Source organism: Trichoderma evansii (genome assembly GCF_050947405.1).
Source record: "Trichoderma evansii strain SZMC 28006 chromosome Unknown GGI43scaffold_4, whole genome shotgun sequence".
NCBI classification, from domain to species: Eukaryota; Fungi; Ascomycota; class Sordariomycetes; order Hypocreales; family Hypocreaceae; genus Trichoderma; species Trichoderma evansii.
Window position 1 is genome coordinate 2,176,079 of NW_028145202.1, and position 18,885 is coordinate 2,194,963.

General features: G+C 47.4%; 6 protein-coding genes across 6 annotated transcripts; 2 read left to right on the plus strand and 4 right to left on the minus strand.

The window, feature by feature from the left end:
* Window positions 1–1,158: 1,158 nt before the first annotated feature.
* On the minus strand, window positions 1,159–2,960 carry GGI43DRAFT_302304 (uncharacterized protein). Its single transcript, XM_083201558.1, has 4 exons — window positions 2,548–2,960; window positions 1,943–2,421; window positions 1,444–1,851; window positions 1,159–1,386 (listed from the first exon to the last, which is right to left on the minus strand). The coding sequence occupies exons 1-4, from the start codon at window positions 2,767–2,769 to the stop codon at window positions 1,320–1,322; spliced, it is 1,176 nt and encodes a 391-aa protein (XP_083063701.1). The 5' UTR covers window positions 2,770–2,960; the 3' UTR covers window positions 1,159–1,319.
* A 1,728-nt stretch (window positions 2,961–4,688) lies between these two features.
* Window positions 4,689–6,370, plus strand: GGI43DRAFT_399011 (Alpha/Beta hydrolase protein). Its single transcript, XM_083205286.1, has 3 exons — window positions 4,689–5,398; window positions 5,676–6,029; window positions 6,086–6,370. The coding sequence occupies exons 1-3, from the start codon at window positions 5,033–5,035 to the stop codon at window positions 6,260–6,262; spliced, it is 897 nt and encodes a 298-aa protein (XP_083063702.1). The 5' UTR covers window positions 4,689–5,032; the 3' UTR covers window positions 6,263–6,370.
* A 1,785-nt stretch (window positions 6,371–8,155) lies between these two features.
* GGI43DRAFT_381546 (amidohydrolase 3) lies at window positions 8,156–9,823 on the minus strand (the record flags this gene model as incomplete). Its single annotated transcript, XM_083203132.1, has 1 exon — window positions 8,156–9,823. One exon carries the CDS (start codon window positions 9,821–9,823, stop codon window positions 8,156–8,158), a length of 1,668 nt encoding a protein of 555 aa, XP_083063703.1.
* A 1,061-nt stretch (window positions 9,824–10,884) lies between these two features.
* GGI43DRAFT_381547 (uncharacterized protein) lies at window positions 10,885–11,649 on the minus strand (the record flags this gene model as incomplete). The annotated part of the gene is made up of 1 exon (XM_083203133.1): window positions 10,885–11,649. The coding sequence occupies one exon, from the start codon at window positions 11,647–11,649 to the stop codon at window positions 10,885–10,887; it is 765 nt and encodes a 254-aa protein (XP_083063704.1).
* Window positions 11,650–12,816: 1,167 nt separating this feature from the next.
* GGI43DRAFT_302402 (histidine phosphatase superfamily) lies at window positions 12,817–14,363 on the minus strand. Its single transcript, XM_083201559.1, has 4 exons — window positions 14,273–14,363; window positions 13,979–14,180; window positions 13,685–13,909; window positions 12,817–13,602 (listed from the first exon to the last, which is right to left on the minus strand). The coding sequence occupies exons 2-4, from the start codon at window positions 14,129–14,131 to the stop codon at window positions 12,865–12,867; spliced, it is 1,116 nt and encodes a 371-aa protein (XP_083063705.1). The 5' UTR covers window positions 14,132–14,180; window positions 14,273–14,363; the 3' UTR covers window positions 12,817–12,864.
* Window positions 14,364–14,921: 558 nt separating this feature from the next.
* On the plus strand, window positions 14,922–17,084 carry GGI43DRAFT_399025 (ethanolamine-phosphate cytidylyltransferase). The gene is made up of 4 exons (XM_083205287.1): window positions 14,922–15,370; window positions 15,454–15,571; window positions 15,650–16,427; window positions 16,504–17,084. Exons 1-4 carry the CDS (start codon window positions 15,262–15,264, stop codon window positions 16,861–16,863), a joined length of 1,365 nt encoding a protein of 454 aa, XP_083063706.1. The 5' UTR covers window positions 14,922–15,261; the 3' UTR covers window positions 16,864–17,084.
* Window positions 17,085–18,885: the final 1,801 nt, after the last annotated feature.

An 18,885-nucleotide genomic window follows, 5' to 3' on the forward strand; every position in this document is an offset into this window, starting at 1 on the left:
TTTGTTAACTCAGACCTCTCCATGCCCTGCTGGCACGTCGCCACAAATTACAGTTTCCACTACCAACGATTGCGATGGTCAGCCTGACTGGACGTTCGACACCATAGGAGAATGTATTGAAGTCTCTATCCAGCCACAAGCAATCCATCTGAATTGCGTCTGATTGGGTGCGGGCATGCACATACTGTGGCGGAAATTGATGAAGTATGAGGAAATGCTGCGAGCTTTGTATATTCTGTGCGTGTATAAAGTGTGTAAAGAACGATTGGTTTCGTATTGATAGATGTCTTATGAAATATGAAGATGACGAATTTGAAAACGCGATGCGATCGCTACTATTCTGCTCGAATGTATGTCGAATACCTAAATTCGCGAAATCAAGAATTATAAGACAGCTGTAAACTCGAATATGCATAATTTTCAAGATTAAAAGAAAGTGCAGCTATTCTTAATCGGCATTTATTGGTGCCAATGTCGCTCTATGCTCTTGACGTTTCTTTAAGATCGTGTTTCTCGATCATGCTTTTAACATCCTCTTCTAAACTAGCCCCATAGCAACGGTTATTGATATACTCCTGTGGAGTTTTTGTGTTGATATCATCTTTATCGTAACTTATCCTCCTAATATTATACCAGGATTGCGGTTGCCCGATGCAATACAGTTTCGCTTCTTTTTTAAGAAATTCTTTAACATATCATGATAGTGTCATTTACGAGGACCAAAAAGCATCGCCAATAGATTAAGCATATACATCCATTCGGCGCTATCGTCCGTAAAGCTACAACTTGGGCTGTTCAACATGCTAGGATATCGAGTTTATAAAAATAGAGTCGCTCCACAAGAAAGTAACGATCGTCATACTCCGTATGGCATAATAATAGAGTACTTGTCAGATTTGTTTAAGATATGTGGGTATTGCGTAACATTGAGTGGATATACTCTCTTACTGACTCGTTGTCACGGCATAAGATACCTACTTTTCTAAAACCACAAAAGTAATACAAAACATGAAGCACATTTGAACCAAACGTCGTAAAAGAATAATGCGAGGACACCGACTGTCCTGGTTTCATATATTGTGTAGTGGTGTATCCAAAATTAAATCAAAACCTAAGCTCAACCAAAGCCAATAATATTATACTCATACAAGCCCACATCTCGAATCTCTGACAACTCTATTGCCGGATATTGCCTTATTGACGTTCCTATTTTTATCCAATTTCTACGGTTCATATGAGGGTTATAGATACCTCTCAGTAAGAGAACAAAGGAAAGAAAACTTTTTGAAATAATTCGAACGTCTTTGCGTAAATCAAGTTCACCTCGGCGAAGTGGACTGCTTAAATTCAGTTTGTACACGGATTCCGTTCAACGGTATATCGTCCCTTGTTAGGTCAGCCGGGGGTTCATCGATCCGAAGACTTTTGGTAGTATGTCTATACCCTTTTGTGTCTGGTCGGAACTGGGAATTCATTACGACCGGTTGCGTGTCGATGGTGAAGCTACCATCGGACTCTGTCTCATCGTTTAGGCGATAGAAGTTGTTACCGTTTGTTCTATTCGTGGAATCTGCATTCATGCTCTTGTTCGGATTCAGGTTGCTCAAGTTGGATTTGTTCACGTTGGAAGTGCCATTCGTTCCTCGGCTGGAAGAGAAGAAGTTTCGTTTGACACCAATGGTCTTGAGAAATAGTCGAATCACCGGTAATAACGTAGGAAGACATGCGGATATGATACCGGCAGATATTTCGATGACGGTCCAGCCGACTGTTGGCGCAAGAGTGTAAGTAGGGTCGTTGTTGGTGTATGTAAAAAGCACTGAGGTGCGGTATGCAGAGGCAAAGACAACGCTGTTGGGTAATTGTTAGCGAATGTAATGAGTCGAAAGACAAGGCTACCAATAATAAAGATGCGAGGTTTGAAAAGCACAACTCCACATACAAAAAACCTAATCCAAAGGCAAAGGTCAAGCCCATCTTTTCTGCTGTTCTGAGCTGAAGGTTCCAGATTTGGGGAATTGGTAAAATCAGAATGGCGAGATCGGTAAAGATAGTCGAGGACGCATTTGCGATCCAAGTGCCAACTTGGTTGATGCAGTGGCCGGGGAGTTGAGGGTACCACAGCTTCTGGACTGGTACACAGATGAAGATGAAGAGGAAGGTGATGCAAATAACCCACGCCATGACGAAACCGCCAACTGCCCATGCCATCTTCTTAAAGTATGGCACGTGGAAGATGCGGTAGTACATGAGCAAGAGGCTTAACTTGGTCCAACCAAGGTTCCAAGCATAGAGAATTTCGGCTACCAGCAGCCACTTTGCCATCATGACAATCCTCGCAGGCTTAACTTTATCCGCATGGAGACCCATACCGTTGTCGTACATGGCGAAGATAAATCCAACCACAACTAGATACCAACCCTGTTTCGTTATACATCGTTAGTTATAGGACTCTAACATGGAAACATAGGAATGAATGCCCGCTTGGCGTTGTCCAAAGGAAAAAGTAGTTCAATATCAACGAGGCTCATCTCTTCGAGGACCTACCAGTGAGAAGATGATCATGTAATCATCCCATCCTAATGGCTGTTTTCTGATGCGGCGACTGGCTATGCGCAGCACGACGCAAACAAAAGCCAAGACGCTCATGGACGCTGTTACCTGCACAGTCCATGGCTGAAGATTGTATGGATTAAAGCCTGGAAGACCCGGGAGCACTGATGGCGTGTCATCCGCCGCTGCCCTTACGATTCCTTCAAATGGAGCCATGATGCATTTCGACGCTGAAAAGCGGACGGATATGTTCGTTCAAGGAGCTCAATAAAGTGAGGAGACCGAGCTCTTTCATATTATTACTTGTTTCTTTCCCCCCCCTGCTTTTTGCCTTTGCTTCTTCGCTTCTTCGCTTATCCTCTCCGTAATTAGTGTCTGTCAATCACCTGCCCATGGCAATGAGCTCCACGCCGCCATCTCTTGTCAGGGGTGGGATGTACATTTAACTGTGGACACTCAACAGTGGATTCTGAACCATCACTTGTGGAAGTTGAGCAAGGGGACAATTCTCGTCAATTCAGGTACGAGCAACCGGCATGAGTGCTTTTTTTTACACGGTAGCACGACTCGTTAGACTCTGACACTACGTAATTCGGTCATGGCGACGATCGGCTCTTCACCAGCGACCGGCCGACTTGGTGCCTCATGCGCGCCACAGGTGCCCCATATGAGCTATACGGCGGCGCCGTTTAAAGCTCGAGGTTCTCCTTTGCACTACTGCTATACTACTAGTGAGATGAATATACACAGCTCGGACCAGTCTCCTACCTTAGGGTAACGCCAGGCGTGTAAGACAAGCATTGAGGCCGGATACAGCATACCTATTCCACCATCTAACGCTCATTCGGATAGATAGTAATATGAAACTTTTTTATATACCTTGCTGATTCAGGCATTAGAACCAATGGTACTAGTCTAATACGGCAGATCGATCAGCAGTCAGCAAACCACAGGCGGGTTAGCGAATTGCTGAAGAACTGCTGTATGACCAAGGATGACTTCGTACCTCGTATAACTACACCATGCTCTCCAGGTGCTCGGACTTTATTCAACGTTGCTAAGAGCGGACGAGCCACCACCTAAAGAGGAAGAGGAACCGGGGAAGTCATAAAATGGGCACAAAACGGTCTGTCATATCAATTACCACTTTCTTTAGTAGCCTCAAACAAAGAATAATGGATCTCACGGACTCGGCGCGCGCCGTACCCTTGCCTCAACAGGTGTGAGCTTGTGTGACATTGATCATTTATTATTGGCCATACTAGAAGGCTTCATGGTGCTTGGCGTCCACCTTTCAGACGAGGGGGGCGAGTCATTACTATCAATGTCTTAGCATACGCAACATGGTGTCCAGCTCAACTCCTAGTTCCCTGATACCTCAGCTTCTCAGTTCCGCCAATAGGAAGGCTCTTGCATCGCCCCCATTAGCTCAACGGCACTTGGCGGTCTTATTTAGTGCACTCAACCAAGTGGGTAACAGGGGCGGACCGTTTCTAGATAGCCTCAAGTGCGTCGGCAGAGATTTGCGTTACAAGCCGGATAAGGTGAAGCTAGAATCATTGCAGAAACCTATCTTCCAAAGTTGCTCCGTCTGCCCCGCACGTTACAAGGAATAGTAATACTTAGTAACAACCTTCTCCATTCCGCACGTTGCCGTTGCGTGCTCAATGCGCACAGACAACTTTGCATGCCGTGAATACTCCGTACATGGGCAATGACTAGGTGTGGAACGAACGAACCCACGGGGAGAAATGAAGCAGTACCGTTCTTTTTCTCCTGATAGGCAGGTTGAGACATGAAATATTATGCACCAACACGATAGTCATGGCAGATTCTATTCATAGGAGATATGAAGTTTTAAAACATTTGTTTTAACAGCTCTAATGCAGAATTGCCCAGAAATAGCACTTGTCCCTATATGTAAGGTACATATGTCATGCTATCTTGGCCCATGAAGACCTAGCCGCATATGCAGACATGCCACGGCTACTATGACTAGGTACCCAGCTGCATAAGAAGTACAGTACAATACAGTATGCAGTAGTAGCAGCTACCACCAGTAGTGCACACAGACACACACTCCATATACCCTGAATCCATGATAGACAGCCTTCTCCCTTATTCGGATACTTCACCGCCGAGGCAGATGCGGGTCACCCAATTGGAGGTTGCTCAATGCGGTTTCAAACCCCGCCGAGCTGGTTCCAAAGTTTGGGGCTTTCCCGAGACTCAGCTCAAAGAAGCGCTTGCTGGTCTTGGGGGGTTATTGATGTGGCTCCTGGAGGCCGGTCAGACGATCTCAGCACAAAGTAAATAATTAGTCCCCCGCGCCTCGTCGAATTCTTTTTGTTTAACCACTTTCGACTATTCTAATAAAGACACAAACGAAACAATAAGGAAGCTGGCTTCTTATTCGTCGTAATTCGACTTCTGTTACAAAGAGAAATCACATACACAAATCCAACCCTCCACCACCATCATGACTGCCGGAACCACCATCAGAGTGCCGCATCTGGGCGGAATCAATGTCGGCTACCGTCTGTCTAACGGCGCCGTCGACCCCGCCAAGCCTACCGTTGTGCTCATCAACTCTATGTGCATGACCTCTGCTCTATATGACCCTCAGTTTAACAACAAGGATCTTACTGATGCTGCCAACTTACTGGCCATTGAGCCTCTTGGCCACGGAGCCACTGAGTGCGCATCAGAGAACTACACCTACTGGGACACCGCCATCATGGCCATCCAAGTGCTGGATGCCCTCGGCATTAAGAAGGCTTTTGCTCTCGGTACCAGCCAGGGAGGTTGGATCGTTACAAGAATGGCTCTTGTTGCCCCAGAGAAGGTACGTACAAGTAACGTTTGAAGTCGAGTGTAGCGAGCTGCACATATGCACATCTATACGGAGCGCATATCGCATATATTCGCTCGATATATCCCTGCCAAACCCCCAATTTTCTCCACACATACTATCCGGCTTCAATTCCGCGAAGTGTCTCACTTTACCTTCGCCTAAATGGACTTGCATATATCATATGCTGCACATTGAGCATCTCTGCAGGGGAAAGACGCTAGGAATATGAGAGTAGCACGAATACTAACAGAAATGAACTGAACTATAGATCCAGGGTCTGTTGATTCTGGGCACCTCGCTCGACTATGAGTCTGCCGTCTCCCGGGAAAAGGGATGCTGGGATCCCGCAACAATGCTTGGCCCAGTAGTTGACTCCCTTTACAGCACCGTGCCCACCCCAGATTTCCTCATCGACGAGGGTCTGCGTGAAAGCGTAGTGAACATTGGCTTCTCAGGTGCAATTACACCCGAGGCTGTTGAGTTCTGGAAGGCCACACTCAACAAGATTTACTCTGGAGATGAAGGACGCAAGAAGTTGCGTGGAGCCTTTGTCAACCTCTTGGAAAGAGATGGCTTGTTAAGACGGGCGCCAGATGTCAAGTGCCCTGTCTACTGGCTTCAGGTGAGTCGTCTGACTAACTATGTTTGTCTCAGTTGTTAATATTAACCAAAATACAGGGCAACCAAGATCCGGTATTCGGCGTTGAGGTACCAAAGGAGCACATCAAGGCCTTCTCAGGCTCTGTGGAGGCTGAGCTGTCTTTTACCGACGGTGGCCACTACCTTAACGCTACCACTCCCAAGGAGGTGGATGCGAAATTACTTCAGCTCGTCAACAAGTACTCCGCTCTGTAGTCTAATAAACTTGAATAGTCTTTGAGTTTAAAATCACGAAACGTCAAGCATAGCAACATTTAGAGTCTTCATTGAATATAGCGTATAGACAACACAATTATCTTCTTGCAGCAAACAGATTCAAATGTGATTTCTATTAGCACCATGTAACAAACCCCGCCGCAGGTCCTCTTTACCCGTCTGCGCTGAATCGGAGTGCGAATCCCGAAACTACAAGCACCTCATATTGTTTTGTTAGTGGCTATCTAGCCCATTTACAGAGTGCCAGCCGCCGATCTTGCACAAACAAGGCGTTGGTGAATTTTAAGTGCTTACTCTCAGCAAGATTCAGGTACTAAAACAGAAGGATACAGGGGACATCAGCAGCTCTTAACTAGTCTGAACTTGCTATGGATACGAATGACATCCTGGCACAAGAGCTGAACCCACAGAGCGCGAATTGAACGGATAAAGTCGACGAAGGCGGTCCGCGCTCTCTACAGTAACACGAAATTAGAAGATCTGTAGCTTTCTCAAAGCGCAAAGGGGTTGGTTTAACGCTGTCTAAAACCATTACCGAGGTAATGATCCCTGTAAGCCGCTCGACCGGCGCAGGTACTAGCTGGAAGCCATCAATCTGTTACACTCCAAGGGGCAGAACTGGCGATCAATCGCCCCTCCAAGGGTTCATAGAGCGTTAAGCGTTTAGCCGATCATCCAATACTAGAATTTCTAACGGTCAACTCTGTGTGTCGTTGGTTTCATGTACATCTCATCATACCAAATCGCTGGTACAAACAACCCGGGGTGGGCGGATGAGCCGAACATTCTTATTGATCCTTTGCGGCATGGCCAATAGGAGATGCTCCGCTGAAGTGGCGATAACATGACCTGTAACATTCGTGTGCGTAACTCTACAGTACTATAGAATCCTACGGAAATCCGTCATGGCTGCAGAAGGTCAACGGCAAATTCCTCTTTCGACGTTGAAACGGTCCGTGAAATTTTTTCTACTTCCCTCTTTTCTTCCTTATCTTTAAATTGATCCATGAGGCAAACCCGCCATTACGCGAAATTATGGGGATTCTGCTATTTTTTCACTCAGTGATCATGCCATACCCACTCTCTCTGCCGTGTCCAGATCACGAATGATTTCGACTTTGAGTATGCCCTGGCTCTGCGGTTGATAGATGGGGAATAGTCACAAGTCCCAGACTAGTGCTCGTAGTAGTAGTAGTAAGAAGTAGTACTTCGTATGCGCAGGGGCGAGTACATGTAATTTGATGTTCACCTGTTACTGGTGGTGGAGACAGGGATGCGGAATCTTCCGTGTTACCTAAAGCTGAGATAATGCCTGCTGAACGTCGCGGAATGTTTGCTCCTACTATGTCTCGTGATTTAATCCTCATGCCTTGACAAGCTTTGAGACAAGCTAGTTTGCAGGTTTCAAGGCTTTGATGTCGGGTTTAAACTCTGTTCTGCGGCCGACAAACCTATGGTTTAGGACTTTAGGTCTCTTTCGCCTACCAATGTATGAGCCATCTGCCTGCTAGAGATACGGGCTTCTATAGATGCTTTGACACGATACCACGGCAATATAGTGGCGGTTTGTAGATTCAACCGATGAAAATCCTAGGAGCCGAAGAAGAATTGTAATTTATTCACCCAAATTTTTCGGCAAACAGTAGCGTACCTACATGTATTGCTTACCACCAATCTTGGCGTCCCTTTTGTACTGCCTCCGCATATTCGTGCTTATACATGGCTATTGGTAGTGAAATAAGGCTATAGTTAACGATAATATAATCATATAACCCCCATTAAATTAACACAATAAAGATCCGATTATGAACACTAGTCTTTAGTACGAGCATCTATGAGGCTAAAATTAGCCCAACTTCATCAAGCGGAAATCTATTGCGGCGCCTTATAAACTTGCGTTCCTTCAAACCATGTTTCTTTAAGGACACCTTTTATCAAGTTTTCCGGTGTCAACTCTACATCGCAAACCACAAAATCAGCTTTGAGGCCCTTCTTCAAGCTTCCAGTCCATTCATCCGCGAATGTCGAGTATGCCGACCCCTGTGTCGCTCCCGCCACAGCCTGGCAGACTGTAAGGGCAAACTCGGGATTGACAACAGTCTCCAACTCAGGCTCACGATAGGACCTCCTCGTCGTTGCAACATACATGTTGGGGATGGGAAGATGGGGAGCTGTAGGCGCGTCAGAGCCGAGAGCCAAAGGGGCGCCTCCATCAGCAAACTCGCGATAGGCGAATGCTCGCTTGCAGCGGTGCTCGCCTATCAGTCTTGGCCAGGCTCGCAAGATGGCAGGGTCAGAGTGCACGGGCTGGATAGATGCTGTAATGCCCAGCTTGCCGAGACGCACGGCATCTTCAGCGCTGGAGAGCTCGATGTGTTCTATTCGTGGACGCCGGGAGCGATCCGTGTTCTTCTCCAGAACGTCAATTGCCATGCGAATCGTTCGGTCACCAATTGCATGTAGCGCAACCTGAAGCCCTGCTGCATGAGCCTTGGACACCATGGGATTTAGAAATTCTTCCGACCAAATGGGATCGGGAGTCGTTCCCGTCGAGTAAGGCTCAGTCAACGAAGCGGTACAAGCATCGATAATTCCATCACAAATGACTTTGATGCCGACAACGCGGCAGTCTGGAGTGCTGTGAGAGTTGTATTGTGCAGCCAGCTCTATTGCGCGATCAATTTGTGGCATCACACCCTCCAAAGAATCACTCGGCTTCATAAGCCAATACGCAGCAATTCGCATACCGCCGAGGCCTTCTTCATTTCGCAGTGCAATCAGGGGCTCCCAGATGAGCTCATCCATGGCCATGTCTACCATTCCGGTATAGCCAGCCGAGTTAAAAGCCTTGATCGCTGCCTTAATAGACTCTCTTCTGTCTTTGATCGAAGCGACTCTCGCAGTAAAGGGCCAAATGTACTCGAATACGGCGCTCTCGTTAAAGACTCCGTTAAGTTTGCCATTTTCGTCGCGCTGAAAAGTGCCGCCCACAGGATCTGGGGCGTCATCTGCAATATCCATGACACGACAAACCTCCTTCAACCCAACAGTGTTGCACCATGTGGAATGCAGGTCCTTCGTATCAACAAAGATGGGCCGAGGATCTAAATCGTCCAACAAAGTGGAATCAACGCCTTCGGGAGTCATCGAATGCATCCAGCCGCGGCAAAAAATACGCGGTACATCTGGATGGGCTTTGGCATATTTCTTGATCTCGGCTTGGATATCCTCTAGGCTCGTGCACGCTTCCAAGCCAACCTTGGTGAGAGCCTGTCCAACTAGAAGAAGGTGTAAGTGGCCATCGATAAATCCGGGGAGCACAGTCTGATTGTCCAGATCCCTTATCGTTGCGCCCGCAGCTTTAGCCGCATCTACTTCGGCATGTGCTTCAGGACCAACATACTGGATGATGCCATCCCTAATGATCATGCACTCTGTAAAGGTAGGGCTAGCATCTGCTGCGTTGGGCACGGTGTTTGTTTGGTAGAATTTTCCGTTGACCAATACGGTAAAGCCGCGAGATGATGGTAATTCACCCATGTGTACGAATGTTTCCCTGCTCAAAGAATGGAAGATGCGCTGCAATGAATCTCTTGTGTTACCGCAGCTGAACATTAGAAATCCCCTCTCCATGGTTAAGTGAACCCCAGATGGAGAACATGGTGGAGCTGCTAGAGCCGAAGCCGGATCTGATAGTGCGATTGCCACCCAGACCGTTTAAAACTGAGTCGCAATGGCTTGGGCGCTGCTTAGACATGCTTGGCGATGGCACTGGATGTGTTAAACAAAAAGGTAACTTCAATTAATAATAATTAATGCGCGTTTACTATCTAGGCAAAATACGTTCTGGCGCATTTTACATGCAAGCCGTGTACTTCGTATGGCACACCAACTCAAGATCTGATCTGATTAGTGGAAGATGTAGCGGGCGCTGGACGGATCAAAGTGTTATAAAAAGAGGTTGGGCAGCTCTAAACGATTTAGTTTCATGCACAAGCTCCGCGTATGTTATGCTTTGGCTAGGGTACCTATATTAAATGAGGCATACTAAATTCTCACAACTTCCCTACATAAGATAAGGGCAGCAGCGAACAAATTAAATATCTATTCACAGCTAGTCTTTTTATTGTCTATGCGCTACTTTGCAGATCTCTCAGTTGTGATGTCGCTTTTGGAAGTGTAAATCGTAAGTGGCCGGCTAATTACCAGAACCTACATGTACCTACGAAGCAATAAATATTTTTACTATGGATGTAGACTCTAGAAGCTGATCAATAAGATGGCTAACCTAGCATATGTGGATGGATCATTTACTATTAACCTGGATTTCTTTATTCGACGAGATCTTAGTATTACGTGCGCGAAGGACGTAGTCAATTTATTAGGCACCCAATTTATTGGATCCTTCTACCTTTGGTAAATCTAGTTCAAGAGAATTAACATTATTATTATAAATATAACACTTAGAAGAGTACTTTGTAAAAGCAGTAAAGACTGTAGAGACAGTAGAGACAGTAGAGACAGTAGAGACAGTAGAGACAGTAGAGACAGTAGAGACAGTAGAGACAGTAGAGACAGAAGAAGTTAAAGAAAGCGAAAAATCAGAAATGACGGCTGAAAAGGTTGTAACCGCTTGCTAAGGACTCTTCCGCAGCGCCAGCAAAGTCAGCCAGACTTTCGGCCCTCTGCGACCTCTCCCCATCGTTTTTGATGAGGCCCCATGTCTCGTTAAGCTTGTCCCAAATCAATTTCAGATTCTTCTGTATTTTTTGTTGTTCGGCTGCCATGTGCTCCATTCTCATCATCATTTGATTCATCATCTGATGAAAGATTAGGTCTACCCCATGTCTCTCTTTCTCTTCAATTGTTTTCTTCACCTTTTTAATCCACTGGTATTCTTGGAGATCTTCCTCAATCTCCCTTTTCCATTCTGAGAATAGTTCAGGCTTGATGTTCTTTATCCAGTGAAGAATGATCATTTTTTCATCCACTGGGAGTACCTTTACGCGTGGGAGAGTGAGATGGCTAATGAGGGATGTTGCGGGCGTATCGAGTTCTTTGAGAGGCTTAATGATACTTCGAAGCAACTGTTGCGAGTCCCGTCTGGTAATGGTGTGTGGTAGGTAGACTTCATATGTCAGATCATTCTCCAAAGTGGTGTCAGACGTTTCTAAAGTCCTTAGCTTCAGAAGTAGATTTCCATGCGTTTTTTTCGGGGTGTGGAAACGCTCGACTTCTTTCGACGTAGCCTGAGCTCTCTCGTCGGTCATGTCTCGCGACATTAACGGCCATACATTCGGTTGCTTAAAATCCTCTGGTAGCTGGAGAATAATATCTCGATTCTTGTGGTAGTGTTTGATGGCCATTGCCGCGCAGTCAAGAGTTTTATATATCTCCATGACACGAGATAATTTTCTAACCCCTTCTTTAATGGTAGCTTTGCGAATTCGAAATGAGGTGAATGCTACTATTATCGCCGACACACTTGAGTAATGCAGTTTTCTCATAGTCTTGCAGAGATTGGCAATATATGCCATGGTGAAATTAATGTCATTGTAGCCACCTCAGTTAGACCACGTCCTTAGAAGCAGCAGAGGCAGTAGAGGCAATAGAGGCAATAAATGGCGTCACTAAATACCTCCTACATCACATACATAAACGATTTGAGGGCGAGATTGACTTTTGAGACTCATTCGCTTGACAAGACCAGCTGCATCGCAAATTGGCAATCATACATACGAAATAAATAGCATCTTCTTCCAAAGCCTCACTCGCAGTTCGTTTGGGGGCCTTGTCTCGAGACATTCGCGCCCATACGCTTGGTTGCTCGAACGCATCTGGTAGCCTAAGAATCATTTCCGGGTGTTTATGATACTGCTGAACAGCTGTTGTAACGCAGTCGAGGGTTTTGCAGATTTCCATTATACAAAATAATGAACTGCCTTCTTTAATCTTAACCTTACGTATGCGAAGGAGGGCATACGCGTTAATCAGAGCCGGTGCACTTGGGCAGTGCAGCATGCCCGTTGTCCTGCAAAGTTCTGCAACATGGCCCATCTTGAAGCTGAAATCTTTATATCCACCCCAGCTGGACCAAGTAATAGCAAAAATTAATCCAATCTTTACAGCTTTGTTAACACTTGCATCGTAGCAAGTAAGGTATGCCTTGTGGTCGAGCTTAAGCGCCCTAAAGACGTACTCGGAATTTTCAACGAGCCGCAAATGAGACGAAGGAAATTCTTTTTAAAGAGTGGCTACATACGCAGCCGTGCTGTAACATTGTACTGGGGTATATATTGCTAGTTATTTCGTATGTATACATGTTGGCCATTTTGTGGTATAATAGCTAGTCTAGCCAAGGGAATGAATCTCAAAAGTCAATTTCACACTCAAATCGATTATGTACGTTCTCTCAAAAAGCCAAAGTTCATGAGACATTATCATTTATATGTATTATATACAGCGTAAAGCATTTTTATAATTAAATAGCATTATCAGTCCTCTTTCTTGCAAAGCTGGAACCGCCTTTGTAATCCCCTTCTCTGACATAGCTAGTCCTTATCCAAGTAAGGTGAGAATCCTCAAAGTTCAGCCTTCAATGTAGCCCTTGCAGTGGTAAAGGTAGTGGTAGCGGTGGCGCATACGCAGCCCTGGCCGGCGATACTGGTCACGGGCGGTGACTTGCAAGTAGGCTCAGTGGTGAAAGCAGCGTAGGTAGTGGTGGGCTCTACAGTGGGCTCAACCAACTCGGCCTTGACAAAGACAGGGATGATCTGGCCGGTGTTGAGACTGAAAGCTTGGTGGTTCAGCACGGTCAGAATGCTGCCAATCTCACCAGAGTGGCTGGTGATGCTGATCCAGGTGTTGTCGTCGTGAGAAAAGACATCGTCAATGACGATCTTGCTGCGAGCGACCTGGTGAGCAGGAGTCTCGCCCTCATCTTCATTACCGCGCCACAGTAAGTCGTCCTCTGAAAAGCCCTCCTCGAACACGAAATGGGGGGCAAAGGCGTGGATCTGAGTCTTGGTAGAACGGCGGTCGCAGGTGTGGATGCTGATGTCCTCGCGGAAGAGTTCCTTGATGGTGGGCTTGAAGGGGTGCGAGTGAGGCAGATTGAGGGTGGCAAAGGTAATATTGGCGGTTTGAATGCATCGCTTAAGAGGCGAGCTGTAGTATGATTGAAAGTAAGGCAGCCCCTCTTGTTCGAAGCGTGACTTGTAGTAGGCATTAGCCTTGCTGGCCTGCGCAATACCATTGACGGTCAACTCAGCATCTGACCAGGTAGCAGTGCCGTTGCCATCTTTTTCACCCCAGTAGCACTATCGGAGAAAAAAAAAATGTTAGCAGCCGATTAGGACCTTATCTTTCAGAAAATGATAAACGGAGCCATCTAAGACTTACGTTCCAAGCAGGAGTGCCGTAGAAGGTCTCGGCGGCGTTGTGCCATCCCTCGCCGTGACGACCCATGAAGAGCACCTTGTAAGTGGTCTGCTTATCCTTTTTGCACCCCTCGTTCAATGAGTCGACATAATTGGCGAAGCGCTGCCACTGAGTCTTCTTGTGATGAGGGTCGAACTTCGCGTCGGTAGGATACGTCCTGTTGAGGAGGCCAAAGTTCTGGTTGGCCTATGGCATGTGTGAGTTTGTGGCATTGCTCCAAAATCTCGCGGGTGAACATGGGGAATTTTTGCGTACATAGTCAAAAGTGCTGGGATTGGTATTGGGGTCATCCTGGAGGAAGAAGCCCGGAACTGAGCTGTACTTGATGTCGTCGCAGCTGGAAACTTCTTTCCAGGCAATGGCGCCGGGGGCAAGCGCCAGGACAGCCGACAGCAGAGAGGACTTCATCTTGGTGGAAGATGCTTGGGCGTTTTGGTGGCGACGGAAAGCTGGCGACCTGACAAGCAGGAATTCAGATCGAGCTCCGAACAGGTGATGCGCTGTGCAACCTTATATAATAGCGTAGAGCTGCTCTCTATGAACACCTACCGCAACTATAAATGTAACCACGACAGGGAGTTTCTGCACCAATGAAGTCATATGGAGCGTGCCAGTGCGATTCTGGGGCCTGTCAGCAATTGGGCCGAGCAGCCGTGCTTAGCGTGCCGTCGTCGGTGTCGAGAGCAGAACGTCGCGGATGTCGCTATAGATGAGGCGCCTACGTATGCTCCAATCGATCTGGAACGTGGCGGGCCAGGCCGGGGGTTGGAGGCTCTAATTCATGTGCGATGTATCCGGATGCCCACGTGTGGGAGCAGCTTGGCGGCGTTTTCTGGTGATTTGGCAGTTCCTGGATCGGACAAGGTGGAATATTGGCCTATCGCTGAAGATTAGACTTGTATCCATCCTGTTCCCAGAGTTGGACGAAAGGACTTTTGAAGCAAGACGAGACCCATTACGGGATACTAGTCAAGTGGGAATGGCAAAGCATGTATTAGAGCAACCAACCGAGAACTGAGAGCAGTACCAAGTACAGATGGACCAATTAGCCAAATGGTCGGTATCTCAGCCCGATTTCGAGTAGCGGTGTCATTTGCATGTTCCAGAAGAGAACAGAGAAAGACAGCGATGAATGGGTTAAGTTAGAAAAGAAGTCTGAATACTTTAAACATTAAGGTTACTGGCAACGGCGTAAGTCTGTTGTCACTTCACGTGTTAGCGTCTTCGCCTGGGAACCATTTTAGTGGGAGCCACAGGGCTCCAAAGGTGCTAACGCCCGCTAACTTTTGCGATAAGATAGCGAGGGAATGTCACTTCATTTCCCCGCAGTCGAGAATAGTTGAACCCCTGAACAAGCAGCTCTGTCGAAATTCCAGCAACCGTGGTAGCTTCGCCAACGCCGCCTTTGCAGCTTCACAACGGCGCCAACGAGCTTTGAATTGACATTCCGCGGTTTGCGCGACTAACTGTGCACATCTATTGCACCCCTGCACCCGACATTAGGCTGAATCGCCCCGTTCTCTTTGGTCTTTCGCAATATGAGCGCACCGAGCTTTGAAGATCTCGAGCAGCCTCGAGGAGAGCCTGCGCCGGAGCTTCTCGATGGCCGCATATGGGTAGATGGCTGCTGGGACTTTTTCCACCATGGTAAGACCCCGATTTGATACCTACCTTTTCCCCATTGGCCCTCTGTGATGTCTTTGCTAACGGATGTTGGGCGTGATTCTCAGGCCATGCTGGAGCAATGGTTCAAGCTAGACAACTCGGCGATGAGCTATACGTCGGTGTCCACTCGGACGAATCGATCCTTGCTAACAAGGGCCCTACGGTCATGAATCTCGACGAGCGGTACGTTGCATCCGATACGCGAGCATTGAAGAAGAAACCGGAAAAGTAAAGAAGGTACTAACCAGTAGATTGCAATAGTCTCGCAGCTACAGATGCTTGTCGTTGGGTTACCCAGTCTGTTGGTCATGCTCCCTACGTAACGCAGCTCCCCTACATCTCGCACTATGGCTGCAGATACGTTGTTCACGGCGACGACATTACTTCCGATAGCGATGGAAATGACTGCTACCGCTTCGTTAAGGAGGCTGGGCGGTTCAAAGTAGTCAAGAGATCTCCCGGAATTTCTACCACAGACCTTGTTGGACGCATGTTGCTATGCACTAGGACGCATTTCATCAAGTCACTAAAGAAGGTGTTGGCTGGAGAGGAGGGCGTAGGCACAGCAGAGGAGCGCAAGGTCCAGTCTGAGGCCATGTTGGAGAGAATTAAGCTATACGCGACAGACGAGACTGCCAAGAACCCCGGTGTCGATGTCTGGTTCTGGCATTCCGCTACACCCGAGAAATCAGGCTCCAGCGAAGGAGTGCGCGGATCCTATGAGAGCTTCCTCGAGGGAGCTGGCAAGAAGCCTGGCCAGCGTGTAGTCTATGTCGATGGCGGTTTCGATCTCTTTTCCAGTGGCCATATTGCGTTCCTGTGTAAGGTACTAGAAGAGGAAGACAAGCTTGCGCGCGAGGCTGGCTGGTTTTCTGCAGAGGCTACGGAGAAGCGAAAGCAAGCAAACGGTGGAAAAGACTACGGCCCAGCATATGTCGTGGCGGGCGTCCACGAGGACAGGGTTATTAATGAGTGGAAGGGAGTCAACTACCCGATCATGAATATCTACGAGCGAGGACTTTGTGTTCTCCAATGCAAGGTAAGACGTGAAAGCTCCCACCTCTGGCTGTTCTCCTGTTTTGCATCCGATACTGACCACTTATTCGTTGTTCTAGTATATCAACGCAACCGTTTTCGGCGCTCCTTTTACGCCGACCGAGAGCTACCTTACGGATCTGCCTTGGGGCATTCCCGACGCAGTCTATCATGGACCAACAGCATTCATGCCCTTGACGTATGATCCGTACACCGCGCCGAAAGCCATGGGAATATACCGCCAGATTGGCGAGCACACGTTCTCTCACGTCAATGCGGGCGAAATCGTGCAGCGAATTATGAAGAGCCGTGACATGTACGAGGCACGACAACGGGCCAAGGGCGTCAAGGCCGAGGTGGAAGCGGCGGCGAGGGCTCGAGAGCTGTTGGAGGAGGAGCAGCGCAAGAAGGAGGCAGAGCGAGGAGTCATGTCAAGCTAAAGGATTGAGTAGCAGCCATGTTTGCATGCATTGGACGGTCACAGCAGGCGATGTGATTTCAACTTTTTTTTCTGGAGTTTTGGGCAATACCCACAGAGAGTCTTCAACAGGCCAGAGGAGAAAAATAAACTTAAAGAGGGTATTAGAATACAAAGTACATACATAATAGAAGCGGGTTGGCTTGGCGACGAATTGTCGACTGGCCACTCAGTCAAAGCTGATTAACGATTGATGGCTCTCCATTGCATGCTGAGCTGTGGTTGGGGGGAATGTCGAATGTCACCGCCACGGCTTCTGACCACATGAGGACGGGCTTATGCGCCGGCGACTATCTATGATCTCATAGCCGTCATACCAACCAAACAGAGTTGCGTAACTGCGATGAAATGAAGGAGGGGGCTTTGTTGGTGTTCCAAGCCAAAATCTACCAGGAGCACGGCTATTGACGGCGCAACTGCGAGGACCGCCTATTCCGCCCTCTTTATTTTTCTGAGGATTTTTTGGGTGGGGATAGATGATAGGACGCAACTTAACTAGCGGTTGGTAGCAAAACCGAAACGGGAGAGATAAGAGAAAAAGAGGCGTTTTAAGGAATTGCTGAAAACAGAGCAGAATTGCAAATTAGAGTTGTAGAATTAAGCGAGAAAAAGTCAAAGAGAAAAGAAAAAAGGAAGATTGGAGAAGATCTGAAGGAGAACATGGGATACGATGCGAGTCCCCTTGATTTGATTCTCCCGGATCGGAGAGAGCGTCATTTGAGAATGTCACTCCGAGGTTTCATCGCGCAATCTGCGAATCTGCAATCTGCCTGTAATTGAATTGCTCAACGTCCCGAATACGGAGCTTCAGCGCAATTGCATTTGATCAACTTGGCGCGCCCTTCACCCCGCATTCTGTAGTCAACGCGCCGCATCTGCATTATCGGCGACAGTGCACGTTCATATCAAGTTAGGAGGCACGTCACATTCTCACGCTGTTGATTGATTGGCTTCCAACTATTATTGCTTCTTTCGTATATCGTCGTCATGGGCTGTGAATTGTAATCGGTCTAGGTATCTGACTTGCTGATATGATATCCCTCACAAAATCGCAGCTTACGCCCGCCTGATCTGGTACGGGGGCCGCGGCCTAAGCGAAAACAAGCGGGTCGGAGCATTTCCGCACGCCGGAAAGTTGGGCCGGGCTGTTCGGCATCGGCTCTTGGGGATCCGCTTTGGCGGGGGAGGCCAGACGCGACAAACGATAGCAAAGGGCGGAATTCGTAGCGATAGTGTTACTGGAGTATTGCTAGGTACAACTGCCGGGAGCAACTGAATCGTGCATTCACTGCTGAATCAAAACGAGCATTTGCCAAAATAGACGTAAAAATCCCATGACAGCATCATCAGTCATGGGCAGCATCAAACGACGGATTACGTACAAAAACTGCCCTAAAAAAAAATTCCACACTATTTATAACAGAAAGAGAAAAAAAAGGCTGAGACAAGGAGAGAGTCTCTCAGCCGGGCTCGGCACATGGGTGGCGCGGGCAGACACGGGATAGTACAAGAGATCAGAGTTGCGGTTTGATAAACTTCGGCCGCGCCTGGGTCACCTGCCCTCGTTTCCAGACTGAGAAACTAACCCAGCCCAGGGTCCCCCCATGCTTTCTTGACTCTACCTTTGTCTTTTTCAGGTAAAAGATGATAAGCTCTCAGTCTCGTATAATTAACTGATCTTGTTTTTTTTTAAAATTTAATATCTTTGGATATTTAAATTCTGCTTACATCTTGCAGACTGGGGCTTCTCTCTTTCCTCTTCAGGTCATTGTTGCTTCATCACATTATCCCCACAGCCGCATCCCGTGCTACCGAACTGGGCAAGACAGTAGCCGGAAACAATAGCTCCGTTTGAGGAGCCTCCTCTTTATTTTCTATTAGTACTACTTTCGTCGAGATTGATACTTAATAACTTGATACTACTACTAGCACAATTGCTACTGTAGTACTATTCCTTGCTTGGCTCTCTACGCCCTTTATCAAG